This window comes from Halichoerus grypus, chromosome 7, assembly GCF_964656455.1.
Source record: "Halichoerus grypus chromosome 7, mHalGry1.hap1.1, whole genome shotgun sequence".
In the NCBI taxonomy this organism is placed as follows: Eukaryota; Metazoa; Chordata; class Mammalia; order Carnivora; family Phocidae; genus Halichoerus; species Halichoerus grypus.
In genome coordinates, this window is record NC_135718.1 from 149,635,169 (window position 1) to 149,659,817 (window position 24,649).

Consider the following 24,649-nt stretch of genomic DNA (forward strand, 5'->3'; position numbering starts at 1 on the left):
ATCCCATCAATCCTAGATAAGAGTCCAAAGAAAAAATGTACCCAGGTCCTGGGAATTTTGCAAAGATTTAACAAGAAATCAATTCAATTTAATAAATATGTATTGAGCACAATTATGCGCAAGACGGCAGTCAAGGGGACATAAAGATGAGTAAGATGTAGCTCCTCCTCCAAACCAGAAGACACGGAAATAACTACAGTACTAGGATGAACTTAAGGACTATATAGCCTTGGGGTCCAAAGAAGAAACAGAAATCAGATCCCCACTCTGGGAGTGGGGCTGAAAGCAGAAAAGGATTCCTGGTAGATGTTGGACCTTGGAATTCTTATTCAAGAACTTGACAGACAAGTTACCAAACCCAGAAGACTTGACCAATCATGGTTTGATCATGACTGCCACCAGACATTGGGAAGGCTGCAACTCTCCCACAGCTTCTTCCCAGGGTCTCCCAATAGACTGTGGGGATTCGCAGACAACCTAGTTTTTCCCATCCCATATTTCCTGAACTCTATGCATAGCCCTCTGGATCTCCCAGCCACCCTCATCTCCATGGTTTGAGGTCTGTACTAGCAGAAAAGCAGCCCAGGCTCACAACTGGCTGTACCCTTCTTAGCAGTTGGGCATCACCTTCCTCCTAGCCATGCCAAGATGCAAGAGGGAGCCCAGAGGGCTTCCCAGCCAGGATCGAGGGGCAGGGCCCAACACACAGCATCTAGACTGGTGTGTAGTGTAGAATGCCCAAGTGATCACTGTGGGATGAGCTGGGACAGCGTCCGACTACAATCCTAGAGACCACTACAGCTCATCAGACAAGGGCTACAGCTCCAGACCAAGAGCAATCTTTACTTGCCTTTGGGGTGAAGGGTGGTCACACAATGGCCCTTCCATCCCAGTGTCAAACAAAGACCCTACACCAACTCTCCCACATCCATGTGAATCCCAAAACACATAGGGTACCAAAAAGTCTTATCCTATGTAAATCCTCTCCCTTTACATGATCTGCAACCCACCAATATAAAACTGGTTTGTTTTGAAGATGGCAGCCCCTCTAGACAAGACGCAAATGCCTCTTGGGCTGACAAAATAAACTCCAGTAATCATTCAAACACTAAATTATTAAGCAAGGTAGATGTTTTTTTCCCCTCCTCCTACAGAAGGACATCCAATGATAAATCTTCCTGGCTTGAGAAGCAAACTATTCAAAGATAACTTACAACGATTATTGGCACCAGCGGGTCTTACCTTGGAAATGATCATGATCAACCACAGGACTCTGCGGTGCATGAAGTGCCCACAAATTCAAAATTTCTGCAAGTATGTACATGAATGTACTGTTCTAGGGAGAAGATCCAGTTTCATCAGATTCTCAGAAATATGTGTGTCATGTAAAAGGTGAAGACCATCCCATGGATGCCCGGCCAGTGTCTACCTGGTAGCTGTGAAAGGGGTCAAGGGCAGGAGTGCTGGCTTTACTTTGCACACACTCTCCCATCTGAGCCTCTTCAGTGCTCTGCAAATTCCCTTTCTGGATTCCCTTTATGCATGTGAGGAGGAGAAAATAAAACAGGAATGGAATTTCAAAGTAAGCAGTCACTTAGAAGTAGAACTGGGACCAGGCCTGGTTTCTCTGCTCCCCTCGTTCTTCTTCCACAAGGCGAGTCCCTCCCCGGCAGACAGGGTTTAATTATGTAAAGTTTTCTAAAGTTGGCCTAATTGGATTTTCCATCATTTGTGTAAAAGACGTCCCCGAAGGCCTGGCACAGAGACACCGAGCCAGAGGTCCAACTTCAATCGGGCCGGTGGCTCTTCGGGTTTCTGTTATTCACCACCTACCAGCTTTGCGATTCAGGCCACCAAGAAGGGCAGAGGATAAGGCCGCCAAGAAAATAAGGAAGATTAATGGTCATCTGAAATGAACATTTTAGTACAAATGAGTGGATCCAGCCTGCCCTAGCCTTCTCACGCAGTATTTATGGAGCACCTACTACGTAGGAAGGACCCTTCCAGGCACCAGGGATGCAGCTGTGCACAAAACGTGCGGTTCCTGCCTTCACAGTTAGAGTTACCACGATGCAACTTTCCATTCTTTTGCCACGATTGAATTTATTTATTTTTAAAGATTTTATTTATTTGTCAGAGAGAGCACACCAGGGGGAGCTGCAGGCAGAGGGAGAAGCAGGCTCCCCGCTGAGCAGGGAGCCTGATGCAGGACTCGATCTCAGGACCCTGGGATTATGGTCTGAGCCAAAGGCAGAGGCTTAACCGACTGAGCCACCCAGGCATCCCACCATGATTGAGTTTAATCATCTATCAAGTGGGATCCACCAGAGGCAGACAGCCCTTGGAAAAAGCAGATGTAAAATCACCAAAGATGCAAATCAAGGTCACTGGAAGGGCCTCTCCCACTACCTCCTCAAATAAGATGATTGTCCCCTATTTACGCTGTATTCAGACTGTCACTGGTCTGAGTGGTCCAGACCTAACACAGCTCACAGACTGAGCCCCGTCTATGCTTCCAACTGCTGTCAGCCCTGTCGTCCAGTCTGCCCTTTATCCTGATCACTGGGTGATCTCTCCCCTGTCCACCTCCCCAAGTCTCCCCGCATGGGGGTGTTTCTCTAGAGCCCTGCTGTCAAGCATCACTCTGGAACTCGGAGTCAGAGCCCTCACAGGAGGACCGTTAAGCCTGGGTGTTGCAGGAAGTCCCTGATACAGGACTGCGAGAAAAACAGGCTCATTGTAGAACTACCTGCAGAACAAAACCGGATTTTGGAAAGACATCAGAGTGTTTGCATAGTTGCATATGGAATGGTACCAGAGGGAACAGGGGTTGAAGGAAGAACATTTGACTTTTTCCTTTCTAAAGCTTCTTCACTTTTTTATTTTTAGTGACAAGCATGTATTATTTGGTCCTTTTCACACGTATGCCTCACCCATATCCCTCTGAACACTTCCTGAAAACCATCACAGGAAGCAGCAGTCACTGTGGGGACCCTGCAGAGGCCAGCTGTACCTTACCCGTCTCTGCATCTACGCGGGGCACACCATGGCCTTTGAGTGGACGAGATGGGAGAGGAGGAAGGACAGAGGAAAAGGTGGGTCTTGGACATGTGCTTGCGACATAGAGGACCGAGGCCGCGCATGAATGATGGGTCAGCAGTCCCTCAGGGAGACTCACGGTGCATCCTATGTGGTGGTGGTGTTTTTTTAAAGATTTTATTTTTATTTGAGAGAGAGAGTGCACAGCGGAGGGAGGGGCAGAGGGAGAGAGAGAGAGGGAGGCTCCCCACTGAGCAGGGACCCTGAGGATGCCCGATGGGGGTCCCGGGACCCTGGGATCATGACCTGAGCCAAAGGCAGACGCTTCACAGACTGAGCCACCCAGGCGCCCCATGTCCTAGTGAATCCTGAGACTTCCCAAGCTCCAGGGACTTTGCCAAGCCCACGAGGAGGTATGCAGACTGGCAGAACCTGCTTCCAAGGAAAGATAAAGGATGCGAACAGGTAAAGAAGGCACAGGACTATGTAAGATTAAAAGCAAAGGAAAGGTAGGCAGAGACTCGGAAATAAGAGGAGAAAGGAAAGGCAGGGGAGGGGTGGCCCTGGAGGCAGCAGGGAGCTCAGGGTCTGGAGAGGCGGGGCGAGCGCCAGCACACACACAGCCTGGTCTCTGCCAAGCGCTGGAAATCAAAGTCAGACCGCAAGGAACTGCAGGGTGATGGGCACTGGGCCTCGGGAGGGAACCGAGGGTTGACAGACGTGCTCTTGCATGGGGCAGCGGGGTTGAGGGAGGTTATTTCAGGATAGGAAGGAGAACATATTGACAGGGAGAGACGGGGAGGCTGGGGAAGGCTTGGCCACGGCCCACGGTGAAGACACAAGTGCAGCCCCATCCAGAACCCAGGAGGGCAGGGCACAGAGCCACGGTGGGCCGCGATGCAGAAGACGGAAGTCACTAGGGAGAGGGAGGGTGTGCAGAGCCCACTGGTAGAAGCAGGTGAGAAGGATTCGGCACGGAGTGGAATTAATACCAGGGACGAATGAGGGATTGCAGAGCGGCCCTGGGGAACGAACTGAAGCCAGATAGCATGAATGATACGCTATTTCCCCTCTTAGTTCATAAGTTTCTCCATGCGTAAAATTGAGTAATTGCTACTCATGCATATGTATGAAGAGGCGCTGTCCATGGAAGGTTCTGGCACTGGAGGGAATAAAAGCATCATCTCTACATGAAACATGACTCGCTGCTGGCTCAGAAAAGACAGGAGAAGTTGGGGAGAGATCTATATGCCGGGCTGTGCCCAATCTCTGGTTCCGAGTCCAGCAGAGGCCCCTCAAGAACCTCACATGCTGGGAGGCTCAATTCTACAAACATACGGAAGATGCAGACAGTCACCATGACCTTGTACATCACGGAGGGCAAATGAGACCCAGGTGCATGAGCATCCAGGTCTGCTCCTCCTCTAACCTTCAGGACTCCGGTACCTGGGCCCCCTGCCATGCTCCAGGGATGATGGAGCAAAGGGAACTCGTGCCAGGGCTTGAGGTGGGGACTTGGGCATGCAGAGGTTTGAGGGGAGGGGGGTTAGAGAGTAGAATCGTCCCTATCAGGGAGGCCTTGATCTGATTTTGCAGGGACAGTCTGCATGTTGGAGAGGCACCTTTAAGAATCGGAGAGCTTTTTTGGCTCCATAAAACGACAGTATAAGTAATTACTACATATTCTATCTTCTCTCCTAATTATGGGGTTCTGCCTGTGTATTACAGGTTAGGGTAGTATCTGATTCCATTAAAAAATAATGTTGAAAAATTATACAGTCTTAAAACCTTCTATTTTAATCCCCATGGGACCTCGTCCTTCTGCCTTCGTAGGGGCATTATTACCTCTTTTAAAAATGTAAAGTTGATTTCCACTGCTCATTTCCAAGTTGTGGCACCGTGGTTCCCTTTCCCTACCACGAGACTGGCAGACTCTGCCCCCTCCTCTGATGAAAGGGCTCCTGGAGGCCTCACTATGTATCCCACCGCCTGCAAGCCCGCCTTCCTTCAGCCTTTACTCTCTTTTAGGGTGGGTGCTCTTTTCATTTATTTGCAAGTCTTTAGAAATGCTGCCTAGGGGTTTTTTCTACCGCACTTTCATAAAAAGTATGAGGGGATACTTTCTAAGCTTTGGCACTTAACTCCCCCACCCTTTTTTTTTTTTTTTTTTTTAAAGATTTATGTACTTTGAGAGAAAGAGTAAGAGTGGGGGGAGGTGCAGGCAGAATCTTCAAGCAGACTCCCCACTGAGTGGAGAGTCCAAGGAGGGGCCCGATCTGATGACCCTGAGATCCTGACCTGAGCTGAAATCAAGAGTCAGATGCTTAACCAACTCAGCCACCCAGGCGCCCCTTGACTCCCCATATTCTTAAAGATAATCCACTGTCTTCTGTCTTCCAGTTTTGCTGTCAGCCTGTGCTCCTTTGTAAGCAATGTATTTTTCCGCTCCAGACCGTTCTACAATCTGTGTCTTCCACATTCTGTAGTTTCGTTACTGGGAGCCTCGAGTTTAAGTATCCATCTTTTTAAAATTTACTTTGCTTGTCATTTAATGTGCTTCCTGAATCTGGGGGTACTTATGTCTCCTTCGTTTTGTCTCGTTTGATCATTTCAACTCTTGGCTGTTAACTAAGGGAAACATGCTCCAAGACTCCCTGATTTTCCAAGGAACTCCCAAATATCGCAGGTTTATCAAGCCTCAGGAGAGAAAACTCTTCCTTCACTTTCAAAACTAGTTTGTGTCCCGCAAAATGTTTTGCACTTTGATATATCATTTTGAAGGGATAAAAATTAAATATGAAGGCAAATAAACGCATGGGTTTGTCTTAAAAGATGGATGCCACGGAGCAGAGCAAGAAAACAGAAGAGACGGAAGCTCGGGGTCGAAGAGTTCTCCCAACTATTAACTAGTTTTGTGATCATGGGAAACTTACCTCATCTGTCTGAAGCTCAAGTTCATCCTAAGAATGGGAATCACCAGTTCTACCACTTGGGGTTGCTGTTAGGATGGACGTCACATAGGTCAGGTCTCATCTGACTGTAGATGTTTTTAGGGTAGAGACTAGGTTTTGCTCAACCACGGATGGATTACCAATTTCCTGCTCTTTCAATAATGCTCTGTGACAATGGACAGAATTCCTGCAAGCAGGTGATTTATAGCGAGCAGGCTGCTCATACTGCTCTGAGTAAGTGAAGGACTTGCAGGAGGAGAGGCTTCTCTTGCTGGTTGCAGATGCTACAGAGCCATTCAACAGTGACGGTATAAGGACATCTGGCGACGTTCTGTCCCAGCCACAGTCCCTCGGTAATCTTGCATCCCTGGTGATCACCTTCTCACAGCCCTCCCGGAAAAGACTGGTTGTTCCAGAACCCCTGTCCACAGTGATGCCCCAATACCCTCTGTGCACCCAGCCACCAGCTGTGGTTCTGGCCTCGGCCCCCAAGGGTTGCTTCCTAGCCTCCTGGCAATTCAGCGAGGGTCTCTGCCATCCAGTGACTGCAACACACCTTCCATGATGAAAATGAACCCCAGCCTGGGGGAGGGGTCCTCCCTCCGGGTTTGTCCTTGCACACTCTTTCAGCCCTAGAGGGCTGTTAAGATTTTTTTTTTTTTTTTGAAAGAGAGAGAGAGAGAGTTGGGGGAGCAGAGGGAGAAAGAGAATCTTATTTTACCTTTTTAAAAAGATCTATCTATTTCAGAGAAAGCATGCACAGGAGGGAGGGGCAAAGAGAGAGAGAATCTCAAGCGGACTCCCCACTGAGTGCAGAGCCCGATGTGGGGCTCAATTTCACGACCTGAGATCATGACCTGAGCCAAAATCAAAAGTCAAGATGCTTAACTGACTGAGCCACCCAGGCACCCCAAGAGTGCTCTTTACATTTTAAAGATACTGTTTTGTTACAGCTGAATGATTCTTTATAATTCTTCTGTTTAAATCACCGTGTGAGTTCTGTCTTCCGATTGCACCCAGACTGATTAACCACTGTTTTCCTCCAAGCCCAGCACAGTGAACAATACACACCAGAGTTCTCCACACATCCTTGCCTCCCCTCCCCAGCGAGCCCTGAATAACTGAACTCTGAATTGCTCAAAATCAAAGCATGGCTCAACGTGGAGGGCCCCAAACCAGAACGCACTTCTAATGTCTGATCTCACCAACTGCTTGCACGTTAATTAATGACATTTCTGAGGACTGGCTGGACACCCTATGGGGACCCTCCCTGGTTTGCTCACTTACACTCAAAACCAGAGAGCTACTTCCAGCCTGGCTCCTGAGGGCTTCAGGTCAATTAACCCACTGACTTTAGTTAAAAAGAAGGATTTTCAGGGGCACGTGGGTAGCTCAGTCATTAAGCGTCTGCCTTCAGCTCAGGTCATGAACCCAGGGTCCTGGGATCGAGCCCCACATCGGGCTCCCTGCTCTGTGGGGGGCCTGCTTCTCCCTCTCCCACTCCTCTTGTGTTCCCTCTCTCGCTGTCTCTCTGTCAAATAAATAAATAAAATCTTAAAAAAAAAAAAAAGAAGGATCTTCATTTGCTTGTCTGGCCCCTAGAATCAGAAATATTTGGGGGACTGATAATTCTTTCAGTGCCCAGTTAGACGGAGAAGAACCCACGGCAGGGGAACTGAATTTCAAAAGCACAGCGACTTCTATAATGGTACAACTACTCCAGTGTTATTTTTTAACCTAAGGAAAAAAAAAAAAAGCATGCCCATTAAACCAGAAAGGGTAAGATAAGCATGTTAACCAAGGAAGTGAAATCTGAAATAAGGAGAAATTAAACATGAAGTCCTCACTTTTCAGGCCTCGTCCTGTTCTGTTCAACAGCCTTAGCATGTCAGGGACTTGGATGAAAATGTTCTTATTACAGTTACACTTAACCGAAAGCTCAGCGGGACAGTTAAGGTGTCACAACCCGGTGTGATGGCTTTACCCGGGTCCACTGTGCTAAGCTAAAACTCCGCATTCCCTTCCCTGCAGAGCTGCAGGGTAGGACTGCTCAGAGAGAAACTGGTGTGGGATTTGGGAGGCGGGGGATAAAGCAGGAGGGACCACGCCCTGAAGGGTCATCCCTGGCCAGAGCAGGAAGAAGTGGACATCAGGGTACTGGTGCGCTCCGTATCCGGCTGCCCTTCATAACTGCCAGGCCTGCTGAACAACCTTGAACCCGCGCGCCCGATCAGAAGCTTCTCAGCCAACTAGGAGGCAGCAGCCTGGAAGAGTCTACAGCCTTCCACGGCTGTCTGCACCTGCCCCGTCTGCGATTCTGCTCCGGCGCATGGACGCTCCTGGCATCCTGTGACCTCCAACGTAGCAGCCACACCAGAGCTGCCGAGGGACTCTGCTCGGGTCTTGTCTGGACCGTCTGCTTCCCGGCTCCTGCGGCCATGGTGTGGGTCCAAGTCTGATTATCTCCTTAGGCCTCAACACTCACAGTTACCTGCTTCCCTGCTGAACCCTGAGTCACAAAAACTCAAACACTCTAAACAATGGGTTCAAATGAATTCTATCTAATGTAACAACGACCTATGTAAGTTCTTATATGTAGGCTGAAAAATAAAATAGCGAAAACTGCAGAAATGAAGAATGAGTAAAAAATCTGGATTATTCTGTTTATTTTATTTATTTATTTGACAGAGAGAGACACAGAGAGAGAGGGAACACAAGCAGGGGGAGTGGGAGAGGGAGAGCAGGCTTCCCACGGAGCAGGGAGCCCGATGCGGGGCTTGATCCCAGGACCCTGGGATCATGACCTGAGCCGAAGGCAGATGCTTAACAACTGAGCCACCCAGGCGCCCCTGGATTATTCTGTTTCTTAAAAATGTGTGTGCCTAAACATCCTAGCACAGTGAATATATGATAAAAGTTCTCACTGCTTTTGAAATACTTTAAGTCCATCTGTGACCAAAAATTAGTTTAAGAGTCCAATTTTTACACACACACACACACACACACACACACACAATCTGGCTTAAAGGCCATTATATAATCCTAAGTATTCTGGACAATAAATCCACCATGACCTAGGTAGGACCGAACACAGTTTGTTAAATAAGCAAAATATAGGGACGCCTGGGTGGCTCCGTCGGTTAAGCATCTGCCTTCAGCTCAGGTCATGATCCTGGGGCCCTGGGACCGAGCCCCACATTGGGTTCCCTGCTCAGTGGGGAGTCTGCTTCTCCCTCTGCCTCTGCTGCTGCCCCCTGCTTGTGCTCTCTCTCTGTGTCAAATAAACAAAATCTTTAAAAAAAATAAGCAAAATATAGTATGATCTCATTCTTTAAAAATAAATGCGAAACTCCCTATCATGAGGGTAAAATTAGGTCTCTACATCTTACGCTGATAAGACAGCATCTGGGATACCACATTAAATTCTAATACATCTTAAGAGGAAAATAATGGGTTCTGAAATTAGGAAGTCTAGGAAAAAGCATAATGAAGAATGGCTTTGGGAGCTTTAGGGAAATAAGATCTACGTATTTGTGGCTCCAGAGAAGAGAGCCAGGATCAATGGACAAAAGTCTCATAAACATAGGGAGGAGCACGGCCCCAGCAAATCAGCACAGGGGGCAGAAGCCTCCTGCGATGGGGGGGCGCTGGACCACGTGTCCACCACAGTGCTTTCAACCTCGTAAGATCCCATGACTTTAGAGGTCGCCTGGGACTTGGGGAGAGGGAAACAGGGGTCCTCGCTGATGGGCACAAAGCTCCTATTTAGAACAATGAGCAGGTTTCGGAAGGTGGTGTGGGCTGCACAACACCATGTGATTAGTGCCACTAATTTGTACGCTTAAAATGATTAAAATGGCAAATTTTATATTTCACCACAATAAAAAAAAAAACAACCTTGATTCTATTATTCAATGGGAGAGATGCAAAAACTTTAAATTTAAAATTTGAGCTAATGAAAGAGGATCCCGTTACTGATGTGGTAAAGGCATTTCTTTTGGAACGGAAGAATGTACCGCACCACAAAGGAGTTTTCTGGAAGCGAATGCCAGAGTAATCGTGTTTCATAAAAGCTATCGGCAATTATGTATTCTGCAGCAATGCCAGACGGGTTCCGTAAGGGCAGAACGGGCCCCAAGAAAAGCTCATTTGTGAGTGTTACCATATTATCATGATGATAAATGTTCTTATTGATGATGAAATGAGACACACAGTTTAGAATACAGTCCTCTTTCATTGACTCATAACACACAGACATACAAATTTACATGTACAGAGACCAAAAACACCCCAATTTAATACATGGGGGGGAAGCATCTAGAAGCCTGGGACAGCACTGGCAAAACTTCGTACCTTTGTTGGTAAATGCAGGCTGCTGCTGAATTCTGATAGATTAGCAAGATATCCACGAGACACCTACAACCAGAAAGTCTGCTGGATGAGGTTTTTTTTGTTTTGTTTTGTTTTTCTGGGGGGTGGGGAGAAAGGTTGTCAAAGAGATCTCAGGGTTGTGAGTTCAAGCCCCAGGTTGGGCGTGGAGCCTACCTTAAAATTAAAAAAAATTTTTTTTTTAAATTCACTTTAAAATTTAATATTTCTTTGATGTTTTTCACCCGCCATCAAAAAGCATGTTTCTTCTTATAAGTGAAGGGAAGGAAAAAGCTACATCATACTAGTACTAATTGAAAGCAATCTTTGAGAAAGAAGAACAGCTAGAAGACAGACTACCCGATTCTAAGGATTTTTGTTAAGCCACAGTCAACAAGACACTGTGGTTCTGGCATCAAGGCAGACAACGCGATGGATTGAACAGAATAAAGAGTTCGAAATGAACAACACAGAGAGGAATAATAGATTTTCAACAGCGGTCCTTCAGCAGGGAAAGAACAGTCTTTTCAACAAATGAGTCCGGAGCAAGGAGACATCTGTTTGCAGGAGGAAAAACAAAAACTTTGATATATCCCTTGTATCATATTAAAGAAATGAATTGAGGGATGCCTGGGTGGCTCAGCTGATGAAGCGTCCGCCTTTGGCTCAGGTCATAATCCCAGGGTCCTGGGATGGAGTCCCGCATTGGGCTCCCTGCTCAGCGGGAGTCTGCTTCTCCCTCTGCTGTTCCCTTTTGTGCTCTCTCTCTCACACATGCTTTCTCTCTCTCTCTCAAATAAATAAAATCTTTAAAGAGAGAGAGAAAAGCCCAGCCAGACTTGGAGAAAATATTTGCAAACCAAACACCTGATGAAGGATATGTATTCAAAATTTATAAAGAACTCTCAAAATTCAGTAAGAAAACAAAACAACCCAATGAAAAATGGGCTAAGGATTTGAAGAGATGCTTCACAAAAGATACAGGAATGGCACATAAAATGAAAAGATGCCAAGGTCATTAGTCAATAGGAAATGCAAATTAAACCCCCAGTGAGATACTAATATGCATGTATTTTAAGGGCTAAAAAAAAAAAAAAAAAAAAAACTAACAATACCAGATGTTGGCAAAGATGTGAAGAACTGGAGATCTCAAACTCCACTAGTGGTTCTACCACTTTGGAAAACTTTGGCAGTTTCATGAAAAAAACAAAAATAGGGGCGCGTTGCTGGCTCGGTCAGTTAAGCGTCTGCCTTCGGCTCAGGTCATGGTCTCGGGGTCCTGGGATCAAGCCCCACATCAGGCTTCTTGCTCAGCGGGAGCCTGCTTCTCCCTTTTCCTCTGCCCCTCCCCCTGCTTGTAGTCTCTCTAATAAAATCTTTTAAAACAAAAACAAAAACCAGGGCGCCTGGGTGGCTCAGTTGGTTAAGCGACTGCCTTCGGCTCAGGTCATGATCCTGGAGTCCTGGGATCGAGTCCCGCATCGGGCTCCCTGCTCGGCAGGGAGTCTGCTTCTCCCTCTGACCCTCCTCCCTCTCATGCTCTCTGTCTCTCATTCTCTCTCTCTCAAATAAATAAATAAAATCTTTAAAAAAAAAAAACAAAAAAACAAAAAAACAAAAACAAAAACCAACCAAAAAAAAAAAAAAACCTACCATATAATCAGTAATTCTACTCTTGTGTATTCACCCAAGAAAAATGAAAGTGTATGTCCATATAGACACTTGTACTGAACAGTCACATAAGCTTTTGTTGTGATAGCCCCAAACTGGAAACCACCAAAATGTCCACCAACATACGAATGGCTAAGCACATTGGGTTATACTCATACAATGGAATACCATTTAGGAATAAAAAGGGATAAGCTACTGATACATACAATGACAAGTGATTCTTAGAATAGTTATGCTTAAGGATAGAAGCCAGGCCCAGAAAAAGGATACACTGTACGACTCTATACAAAATTTAAAAAAACACAAACTCATCTGGAAAAACAGAAAGGAGGTCAATAGTTGCCTGGGGATGTGGAGGGCAGGAAGGAGGGAGATGGGACAGGATGGGGGTGGGGGGAAGGAATGGGAGGGAAAGGTAACAAGTGGGCACACAAGGGAACTTTTGGGGGTGACATATGCTCATCATCTTGACTGAGGTGATGGCTTTAGAAGTGTACACATAGGTCAAAATTTACCAAAGTAATCACATTAAATATGCTCAATTCTTTTAGGTCAACTACACCTCAAAATAAAGTTGTTATAAAAACTAAAACTGATATTGGGGCGCCTGGGTGGCTCAGTCGTTAAGCGTCTGCCTTCGGCTCAGGTCATGATCCCAGGGTCCTGGGATCAAGCCCCGCATCGGGCTCCCTGCTCCTCGGGAAGCCTGCTTCTCCCACTCCCCCTGCATGTGTTCCCTCTCTCGCTGTGTCTCTCTCTGTCAAATAAACAAATAAAATCTTTAAAAAAAAAAAAAAAAAACAACTAAAACTGATAGCTTGTTTGGGCTATGTTGTTAAAACTTTGGGGAAAGTCCTTTCTTTCAACCCAGGAAAGGTTGATTCAAGTCCATGAGCAGCATCCACAATGAGCTGGCTTTGCATGTGTACGGTATCACTATGAAAAAAAAAAAAAGAACAAAAACACTCCAAGAAATTCTTCCCTTTACAAAAGGCAAATGAGGGGCTTATCCATTCACATCCTGGAAGCCCAGCTCTGATGCGATCTGTTTCCTGAAGCCTTTCCTTATCACTCAAGCAGAAAGTGATTATTCCCTCCTGTGAATCACCGTAACACTCAAGTTAATTTTCAGATATTAGTCGAGTGCATTTTTCCATCCATCCATCACACATTTATTAAATGATGCATCCAGGCCAGACACTGGCTTGATGCTAGAAATACGAAAGTGAGGTGGGCATAGTCCTTCCCCCGCAAGAGCCTCATCGTCTACCAGCAAAAGACTTTAAGTGACAGTAACACACTAGAACACTTGTTTCCACAAACATCTAGAAGTACAACAGGAACCCAGAGAAAGAAACTCATGCTGTCAGACGCACGGTCTTGCGCCCCAGTGATGTGCTTCCCTCCAGACCAACATTCCCCGAGAATGAGGGACCGTGACTGACTCACCTCAGTCATCCACTGACTAAGCTGGATGCTGTGCATCCAGCACAGCGCCTGACCTGAGTGTTTTCACATTCGTATATTTCCTCGAATGAATGGAAATTCCATTTCACAGGCATCCACTCTTTGACTAGAAAGCAGGGCCACCATGTTGCCAACTTGGCAGTGGAGTCCCAACCTTTATCCGTTTTGTCGACCAAAGCAAGTCATTTGGCTCTAGGTTCTCCCAAATACCAAAGGAAGAGCTAATACCCATTCTGTCAGTGAAAAAAACAGGAAGGAGGTAGGGGTGGGGTGGGTGGGGCTTGGTCAGTGGAGTCCACGACACCAGAGGAACATTGGTGAATTGAGGTCCCACGGTGGGTCCAAGGAGCACCCTGGTGCTCTGTATTGTGACTCCCAGGTATTCCTCTGCCCAGGTAGTACACATCTAATCTCTAGAGGAATCCTAGCGATCTCGTTGTGAAAGCAATTTCTAGGGATTATATGTGTGACTTTCTGCTTTCCCAGAAGATCACAAACCCTTTATCTGCGCTCAGTTTCTGAAGGGGCAGAGAGGTGGAAGAGATATGCAATTATAAAATTTCAGTGAAGATAAAACTAGCACAAGTTGGAAGAGTCTCAAATTACAACCAAAAGATTCGGACTAAACACCAAGCAGAAATCCTTCGTCGTTTCTAGATAGTGCAATTGAGCCTAAGAAGAATTTTCCTCTCGAGCTTAAAGATAAGGTAGACATGCTTCTTGTACTTACATATATAGAAACAACGGGTCACAGAAGGGAAAAGCGGCAGAAATTTATTTGAATTTATCTGGCCCCCCAGCCTGACAGCTCCAGGGGCCAACAGGCGGGGGATAGGACTCTTACCTGTAGATAGGGTCCTGCATCACCAGCATCTTGCTCTCATCCCACGTCCACTCCTTTTTCTGCAATAAAAGAAGCTGTAAATGAATAAGTTAGGCTTGTCCTCCGCTACAGAAACAGGGCACACGGTGAGCTGCTAATACTTATGCAAACACACGCATCAGCTCCTGGCCTGACTTCTTCTAAGAGGCCTGGAGCTCAGTGCTCCAAAGGACAAGTGGGAAATGTCCTGTCTGGTCTGAGCAGCTTCCTTCAAGCCCTTTAAGGAGAGCATCTCTCCGGGGCGCAGAGGACAGGTGGGAGCCAAGGCCACACCCGAGGACCACAAGCAGACTACACATCACTCCAGAGGAGTGGGAGAAGCAGGAAGACCACAAGGGAGAAGGAAGCAAAGCTGTGAGCTGTGAGAAGCACAGGAAATGCAGCTCCCACCCTCTTTTCCTTAAAGGGGAGAAGGTGGGACCCAAGCCTGGAGAGGTTACTAGTACATTTGTAGTTACCCAAGAGGATAGCCCTGCTGACTGTGAACCTGACTAACTGTGAATGCCAAGGAGACCCCAGGGCAGCTGGGGATGAGGACAGGGACAGAGGGTTCAGGGGCAGTCCCGGAGATCCCAGGTGCTTGACGAGATGAGCAGCACCCCATGCGTTGAGGAAGCACCAGGACAGCAGCTGCCCCCCCTGCCCAGGTGCAGGGACAGGGACCCCTGCCCCCTCCACTGGCCTTTGCCACAGAGGCAGGGCTGTCCAGGACGACTGGGGAAGAACACACTCCTCTCTCCGGGAGAGATGATCAAGCAGAGTGAAGGCAAGAGAGCGTGCGTCGGATTAATTACCGTTTCACGAGTGCCTACCGCTCTGTGGGTTTCTCAGAGAGCTCAGGATGGTGGCTCCCAAAGCACCGGGGTGGGAAGACAAGCCTCCACCAGGGGCCAGGGGAGACTCTGTTCAGGCCCTTTGGAGACGTTAAGCAGCATGTGTCCATCAGCTTTACTCACACACAACCCCGTACGCACCTGGCAGACAGCACCACCCACGCGGGCCATTTCATCCCCAAAGTCTGAGTCAATCCCAATCCAGCCCACAGAGGTGGATTTTCAACTGGTTTACAAGCATTTAACACCAGATGCTGTTTTACAGACAAGAAAACTCTGTTTCAAGAACTAGTTTTTCAAAAGCTGCCTTCCTAGAATGCACTGCCCTGTGAGATTTTAATGTACGAATGGCCCATTTGGAGCAAACACAGACACAAGGAGTCCATCTTTTTTCTAAATGAGAACCCTCCAGATGTAGAAATACAGCCAATCCAGACCCTCTTCTTTATACTAAATAATCCCAGGCTTTGCACTCTTTCCTCACCAGACCAGTCTTCCGGACTTCTCACTACCCTAGTTGACCTTGTCTGCACCCACGCCATTTGCCAGCGTCCCCCCCGAAACCTGGTCCTCCAGCCTGAATCCCTTACTGATTCACAGGTGGTGGGACTGGCAGAGACACCTTCGTTTCCACATTCCAGTGGTGATACTCTTAGCCCAGCAAGGACTGGTTGGTCGTATTTTCAGCTGCCTTATAACCGCCTTCCTGGCACACATAGGCCAGCTTCCAACAGACACACTGAGATTTTTTAGAGGCAAAGTAACTCATCACTTGGATGCCTATTTTAAACACGCGTATAAGTGTCACCATGGGAATTCTTTAAACAGCAAAATAGGATGTTTCAAAGATGGTGTGATTTGGGGGCAACTTGTAATATAATTATTAAATAATTAAATATTATATTAAACCACATCTATATTTATGACCACATATCCTGCCCAAAGTCTTAAGTCAGTTCAGTTAGCAATGTTTGGAGAAAGCACCTCCTCTCTGCTGTTGAGCCCATTCATTTAGATTTTATTTCAGCAGTTGTAGGTTTTAATGCTATTACTTCCATTTGGTTCTTCTTTCTTCTATTTCTTTGCTGAGCCTTTCTACTTCTTCTGTGTCAAGAGTGTAATTGCTCATGGAAGGATCTTAATGATGGCGCCCTTAACATCCTTGTCAGATAATTCTAACATCTGTCATCTCGGTATTGCCATCTCTTGACTCTCTTTTATTCATTTGAGATTTTCCTCATTTCGTCTATAGCAAGTGATTTTCAAATGAAACCTCAACATTTCAGAAAATACTTTTAAAAGAGAAACCCTGCATCCCTAGAGAATATCCTGACCAAAAAATAAACAACTTTCCACCTACTTATTTTCCTTTTCTGAAAATTGCATTAAAATCTAGTCCTCTCCCTTTAAAGATTTTGCAGGAATCCTTGGATGCATCCATTAAATCGATGAAGGGATCAGAAAATAGGGACCAAGATAAGTCAAAGGGTCTGGGGTAGAGTGGCCTCTCCAATATCCTTTCTATGCCACCGTCTTTCAAATAAGACCCTGAGCAGTGCAGAGACCTCAGGAAGGTGTCCCCCTAGTTTACAGCCTGGTGAGGACGAGAACCAAGTTCTGATTTATAGACCAGTGCATGTTTTCTGGTACAACTGAGCGTCAATATGGTACCATGAACAGTGTTAACTCACAGGGAAGCTTGGTGGATCTTAAGAACAATTTGATTCTTCTCTCTTGCTCTGAAATCATTTCACATACCTCCTCTTTTTCAAATGTTCTAGAGGAAAAAAACTCAAAACAAAAGCCACACACACAAATCACCCTCTCCTCACTTTTCTACATGGAAATAAATATTCTTTGAAGGAAAAAATTTTAGGAAAAAAAATGTTCTTAATAAGAGAAGGAAAACAGGAAGAAAAACTAATGACCTACCATCTTCATGGGGTTATAAATCAAAGTTGGCTTCAACCATGGGATAGCAATGTTATTAAAAAACAATACCTACGGCCAAACTTAGTTTCATGATCTTCAGAAGCTCACACAGCTCCCACTTATCCCTGAAACCATTGTTTGTTTAAATGCTTAGAAATAAAGGGCTTGGGAGTCTTGGAAGCTACATGAGGAAATTTTCAGTTTTGCTACCCAGTGTCCTGAATGGGCTGTAGTCTCCAAGATATACCCGAAAATGAAGACATTTCAAGTCCAGGTGGGAGGGGAGAGGAGAAGCAAGGGGAAGAGAAGAGGGAAGGAGAGGGGTGCATCCCTGAAGCTGTCAGCACCTCTCTGAGGCAGAGAGCGCTTCACGGCCATGTTTACCGCCAACAGCCCAGGACGACCAGCAGGACGGAATGAGCTGGGCTTCAGCCTCCTTCAACCTGAGGTCCAGCTCAGGCGGGGCTTCACCAGCACCACGGAGAGCCCAAGTGGTGACAGCAGTGAGGCCCATCAGCGAGGCCCAGGGAGATGGAGACCTACCCCCTCACCAGTCCGCAGATAGAAAGGAATGGGAGTGGACAGGGAGTGCCCTAGGGGTGACTGTCTGGCCTTCTGCCAGACTCCCACCCTGTACACGTACATCGTAACTCCTTCCTTAGTGTCCGCTCTGCACCTGCCAAGGACACTCACAGCATGGTTGAGCCTTTCAGGAGGCCTCTGAACTAGAGTTTACTAACCCCGTCTCTCTCTATGCCTTTCCTTCCCTCACCAGTCATCCCTCCCCTTCTCTTCTTATGAATTCCTTACTCCAAGGTAATTTAAAAAGTCAACACGATAGAGCAGCTTAACTTGAGGGAAGGCTCTGCGACACATTATTGGCTAGTCAAAACTTTCTGGAGAGAGGAAGTTGTCGTCACAAGAACGTGCCCCAAGACCTCCAATTACAGGGAGTTCAACCAAGGGTCCCGCCTGTGGCATTCTGGAACCCACCATCAGTGTAGTGAAGGTCCTGCTCCAGGCTGAGGAGTGTGCAGGGATGCCGGGGCAGGCCCATCCTTGGGAGACACAGGAGGCCCCCACACATGGCTTTGGCTTCAGGACTCACTGAAAGCCTTGCCACACCTTCCTCAGAGCACACTGCCATCTAAGAGACGGTCTCCCGCCCTCCCCTCCTTCCCTTGCAGTCAGACCCACGCGGAAATGTGACAGCTACCCCAGCCTCGCCCAGGGCCTCCCCACCTTCTCTCACAGGCACTGAATCCCGTCTTGGCATGTGCTTTTTGGAGGACTTAGAATAACACAAAGTGAGAAAGAAAAGATACAGGCAAGTCATTTTTAGCTGCTTCCTTTTCTATTCTCACAAAAAATTCTCCAGTCTTCCCTTCATTTGATAACGTTTCTATAATGCTTCCTTCACGTTATCAAAATTGATCGCAACCTTAAAAGATAAACACACTAAGGCTCAGAGACGTTCACTTACTTCCCCCGCCAAGTTCACCTAGCCCAGTGGTAATGAAACCCAACTCGTATACCTCTGTGCCCTACATCCTCCTTGCCGCTCCAAGTGATATAATCAGAGAACGTCAGTCTCCACCGCCGCAAATGGTCAAGGGCTTGCAGGGTATGCTCTAAGAAGACCACAGAATGGGGTAAGCATGTCCTTTATCTAATGGGTGCAAATGTCCAGTGTTCCACGGAAAGTTACAGCCATTCTGACATTCCAAAATCTGCCGGCAGGGAATGTGATGTGGGAACGAGGTCAGACGTAGGTCTGCCTGGAACAGCGCCAAAATCAGAAGAGAGAATTGGGATAATTATCCTAGCCGTCCTGTCTCCTCTTAGAGCCCAGAAATGGACAGGGCATCTCTGAAGCTCTTCCTCAGGAAGCCAAAAGTGGAGAAGAATTTGTATTGGCACTGACTTCCTAGACACATCGCAGAGTCTGTAAGCTTTACCATTATTCATGCTCCTGGCAGCAATGGGGACTTCTCAGAAAACACAACACAACATAACCTTGCAAAGACCTTATTAACTCAGCTTTACAAGTTCTCCATGCTTCCAGACAGAACAGGATTAGTCTGAAAATACAGCTATCACTCATCCTCAGGCATCACCTATGGATACAGAAAACACATTTCAAAACTGAAGTGCTCATAAATCCTCACACAGTGTACACAAGTCCTAATGTGCATGTTTTAAAATGAGCAGAAAATAAAGAGGGACTAGAAACGTGACATGGTAGAAGGAAGACTGGACAAAGTTTAGTCCTGGCTCCATCAGTAACTGTGTGGGCGACCCTGGGACAGTCACTGGGCTTCTCGTGTCCTCTGTTACCAAAATCTAATCATCCATGGGAGCAGACTAGATCATTTCTGAAGTTCCTTCTCCTAAATTCTGGTTCTACAATCCTAACTGCCTCCTTTTCTTACCCAATTAGATTTGAGGTCTGTGTTTCCAGAAAAACTAATGCCACTCTTTGGGCAGGAAACTAGTTCTCCTGCCATGTGATATCCCAGCTACAGAGTACAGGCTAGAAGTTAAAGACTTCAGATTAATTAATTAGGCATTTCCTATACAGTAGCTTTTCTCCGAGCAGCCAGAAGAGATGCATATACACATGGCAACACTGTGGTGGGAAGAACCTACTTATTTGAGCGGGTCAGACCCGATTCAGACCTTGACATCACCTCTGATGGGATGTGAGGTCTTGGGCAAGGTGCTCAATCTTCTTTTGCAAAACAAGCATAAGAATGGTACCGACCTCACAGGATGGTTATGACCGTTTAATAAGTATATGGAGCATCAAACAGGCCCGGCAAATGGCAGGTGCTCAATATCAGCGTTAGCTACTATTGTTAGCTATTCTCATTACCATCTTAGCATGTAATTACTTTGGTCGCTCTGGTCTTCTACCTTCCCAAACAGATGAAACAGGATTAGAGAAAAGACATGGTCCCTGCGTCTAAAGGCTCAGCCCATGGGATAAAGAGATAAATAACTCTAATGCAATTCTGGAGCTATAATAGACCTACGTATGCAGATAATGCCATTAAAAATAATTTTGCTGGAAAGGGTCCATGTCTAATACCCTTATGGATCCCACTCAGTTCCTTGAACACAGCAGACACACAATGAATAGTTGTTAATGAGAACGATGGAACTTTCTAGAATATGTTAGGAGATCACAACTAAGTTATTGGTGTACAAAAGAAATCATATGAAACTGAGGCCTTTCAGATCCTTTCATAGAAAAATCCTTTGGACGAAGTTCAGGACTAATCTTCCTTATTCGGAAGTCCACTCCCTAGCAAATAGTGCAGTAGTGGGATTCCAGGATTATAATAAATGATCATTATTATGTACACAGCAAAGCCAATTACTTGGGCCTGGCTGGGAGTTGAAGAAAATGTAATGATTGGGAGATGACAAAGCCACTTAATAGTGGGGTTCACACCACAAATATCAACAAAGAGTCCTAGGAATTTGAGATTCATTATCTGCTGGCTTCGGTTCAAGAGGACAGCATTTTTAGATGCTTGTTAATATAACCAAAAAGATATTTTTTACATCTCAGTGAGAGATGATCACAAAATATTTGGCTATGGCATACCCTGGAATCAAGCCCCTACAGACCGAAGTCACTGAGCAAGTCCGACTGAGAATACCACCAAAGTGAGCGACTCCCACTGGGGCCTTTCAAAGCTCAGGAAAGGCTCTCCTTGTGTCTTCAAACAGGCAAGTTGCCAAGAGGAGAAAGAGGGAGGAAATGTGATAGCCAAAAGTAACAAACGAGATTTCATTTGATCCAACTGCTAAGTACTTAGTTCTTCCTGATTTAAGGACATCATCACAAATCACGTTCACTCATCCAGCGAGCCAACAACCACAATAATTGAAAACACACCACACAGGCCAGGTGCCCGAGGAAGTGCTGGCCTTACAGCAATGGCCCCTGCCCTTGAAAAGTTCTTGGGAGAGCAGGGAATCCCTGTAAACATGCTTCTCTCCCCCGGCCAGGAAGCATCCCACCATTCACCAGGCATAGACAGGCAGGGGGGTCCCATCCTGCCCGAGAGGATCAGGAGGCAACAACGCATAAACCCACTTGGCCTCTAGGGTCTGCTTTGTCTCTAACCCAGGAGGCTCTCAAGGACCTAAGTAAGGACAGGTGACCCACACACACGATCAGTGAAGAGCATGGTTCCAGAGCTGGTGCAGAGCATTCCAGAGGGCGAAGTGAAAGTGATCACCTGATCCAACTCTTGATAGCTGAAGCTCAGAGAGACAAAATAACCTGCCCATGACCCCACAGCCAGGAAAGGAAGAGCCAGGACGAGGACCTAGGTATTCTCTTCTCGGCCAAGGGCTCCTTCCAGCATGCACACTAACCCAGTGCAAGTCAATGTGTTTGCAGGTGGAGAGGACAAGTCAACATTTTGACCACGGAGGGCAGCACAGACACTGACAAATGAGTTGAGAATGTCAGGCTGGACCTCTACCTGTGCCCATGACTGAATATCAGCCATGACTTTTTCTACACCCTCAACTACTGGGCAAGAGCTCCAGTTCTTAACCTTGATGAGGATGGCCATCACCCAAATCTGCAGACTGTTCCATTTCCTTGGAGACAAGTGTGGCATGTCTGCACTTGGCCCCTCTTAGTTCTATACACAGAGAGAAACACGCAGAGAGCGAGGTGGTGTGAGCACACTCAAATACCAGGGGCCGGCCATGCAGGAACCAAACGACACAAAGGCTGACTGCTGTGAACGTGCACACATCTGCCTGAGGCGACATAAATGAACGCTGTGATTATCCGAATCAAAAACATGCCTGAAACAGACACCAGGAGGGGGTAGAGAAAACAAGATGGGAAGCTTCCCTTTCTCAAGCCTGGCATCAGAAGAATCAGACTGAGGAAAGACCTGTTAGATCACCTCTTTTCTAGGCCAGCTGGAGGGGAACCCATACTAGCAATTACCAGGGATGGAGTTTCAAAATGAGTCATAAGGTCCCAAGGGCTCCCTGGGGAAGATGCTTCTCTAGCTCTCATTTCTCAGTGGAAGGAGGCTGGCTTCTCTGCCAGGTGACACCTCAGCACACAGGTGTCCTTACGTAGGGTATGATCTTGGGCAAAAATATTCAAGGTTTTTCAACATCAGTTTTTTCATATGCACAATGGGGCCAATGCTAAATAAAGCCTAAACCCAGCAGAAGAGAAATAATAAAGATCAGAGCAGAAATCAATGAAATAGAAACCAAAAGAACAGTAGAACAGATCAACGAAACTAGGAGCTGGTTCTTTGAAAGAATTAATAAGATTGATAAATCCCTGGCTAGACTTATCCAAAAGAAAAAAGAAAGGACCCAAATAAATAAAATCATGAATGAAAGAGGAGAGATCACAACCAACACCAAAGAAATACAAACAATTATAAGAACATATTATGAGCAACTCTATGCCAGCAAATTAGATAATCTGGAAGAAATGGATACATTCCTAGAGACGTATAAACTACCAAAACTGAACCAGGAAGAAACAGAAAACCTGAACAGACCCATAACCACTAAGGAAATTGAAGCAGTAATCAAAAATCTCCCAACAAACAAGAGCCCAGGGCCAGATGGCTTCCCAGGGGAATTCTACCAAACATTTAAAGAAAAATTAATACCTATTCTTCTGAAACTGTTCCAAAAAATAGAAATGGAAGGAAAACTTCCAAACTCATGAGGCCAGCACTACCTTGATCCCCAAACCAGACAAAGACCCCATCAAAAACGAGAACTACAGACTAATATCCCTGATGAACATGGATGCAAAAATTCTCACCAAAATGCTAGCAACAGGCTCCAACAGTACATTAAAAGGATTATTCACCACGACCAAGTGGGATTTATTCCTGGGCTGCAAAGTTGGTTCAAAATCCGCAAATCAATCAATGTGATACAATACATTAATAAAAAAAAAAGAACAAGAAACATATAATCCTCTCAATAGATGCAGAAAAAGCATTTGACAAAGTACAGCATCCTTTCTTGATCAAAACTCTTCACAGTGTAGGGATAGAGGGTACATACCTCAATATCATAAAAGCCATCTATGAAAAACCCACAGCAAATATCACACTCAATGGGGAAAAACTAAGAGCTTTTCCCCTAAGGTCAGGAACACAGCAGGGATGTCCACTGTCACCACTGCTATTCAACATAGTACTAGAAGTCCTAGCCACAGCAATCAGACAACAAAAAGAAATAAAAAGCATCTGAATCGGCAAAGAAGTCAAACTCTCACTCTTTGCAGATGATATGATGCTTTATGTGGAAAACCCAAAAGACTCCACCCCAAAACTGCTAGAACTCATACAGGAATTCAATCAAGTGGCAGGATATAAAATCAATGCACAGAAATCAGTGGCATTTCTATACACCAACAACAAGACAGAAGAAAGAGAAATTAAGGAGTCGATCCATCTACAATTGCACTCCAAACCATAAGATACCTAGGAATAAATCTAACCAAAGAGGCAAAGAATCTGTTCTCAGAAAACTCATGAAAACAAATTGAGGAAGACACAAAGAAATGGAAAAACATTCTATGCTCATGGATTAGAAGAACAAATATTGTGAAAATGTCTATGCTACCTAGACACATTTAATGCAATCCCTATCAAAATACCATCAACTTTTTTCAAAGAAATGGAACAAATAATCCTAAAATTTGTATGGAACCAGAAAAGACCCCGAACAGCCAGAGGAATGTTGAAAAAGAAAAGCAAAGCTGGTGGCATCACAATTCCGGACTTCCAGCTCTATTACAAAGCTGTCATCATCAAGACAGTATGGTACTGGCACAAAAACAGACACATAGATCAATGGAACAGAAGAGAGAGCCCAGAAATGGACCCTCAACTCTATGGTCAACTAATCTTCGACAAAGCAGGAAAGAAGGTCCAATGGAAAAAGACAGTCTCTTCAACAAATGGTGTTGGGAAAATTGGACAGCCACATGCAGAAGAATGAAACTGGACCATTTCCTTACACCACACACAAAAATTGACTCAAAATGGATGAAAGACCTAAATGTGAGACAGGAATCCATCGAAATCCTTGAGGAAAACAGGCAGCAACCTCTTCGACCTCAGCCGCAGCAACTTCTTCCTAGAAACATCGCCAAAGGCAAGGGAAACAAGGGCAAAAATGAGCTACTGGGACTTCATCAAGATAAAAAGTTTTTACACAGCAAAGGAAACAGTCAACAAAACCAAAAGACAACTGACAGAATGGGAGAAGATACTTGCAAATGACATATCAGATAAAGGGCTAGTATCCAAAATCTGTAAAGAACTTATCAAACTCAACACCCAAAGAACAAATAATCCAATCAAGAAATAGGCAGAAGACAGGAGCAGACATTTCTGCAAAGAAGATATCCAAATGGCCAACAGACACATGAAAAAGTGCTCAACATCACTAGGCATTAGGGAAATACAGATCAAAACCAC

The 24,649-nt window shown here is 45.8% G+C and overlaps 1 protein-coding gene across 9 annotated transcripts in view; it reads right to left on the minus strand.

Moving 5' to 3' along the window:
• NOS1AP (nitric oxide synthase 1 adaptor protein) overlaps positions 1–24,649 on the minus strand; it is a 288,491-nt gene that overhangs the window by 42,697 nt on the left and 221,145 nt on the right. For 6 of the 9 annotated variants that reach the window (XM_078078430.1, XM_078078427.1, XM_036103514.2 and 3 more), the window contains one exon: positions 14,341–14,414. In XM_078078430.1, the coding sequence (XP_077934556.1) occupies positions 14,341–14,414 (74 nt within the window). The remainder of the gene's footprint in view (positions 1–14,340; positions 14,415–24,649) is intronic. The other 3 variants (XM_078078428.1, XM_036103515.2, XM_078078433.1) reach the window with 1 other exon arrangement.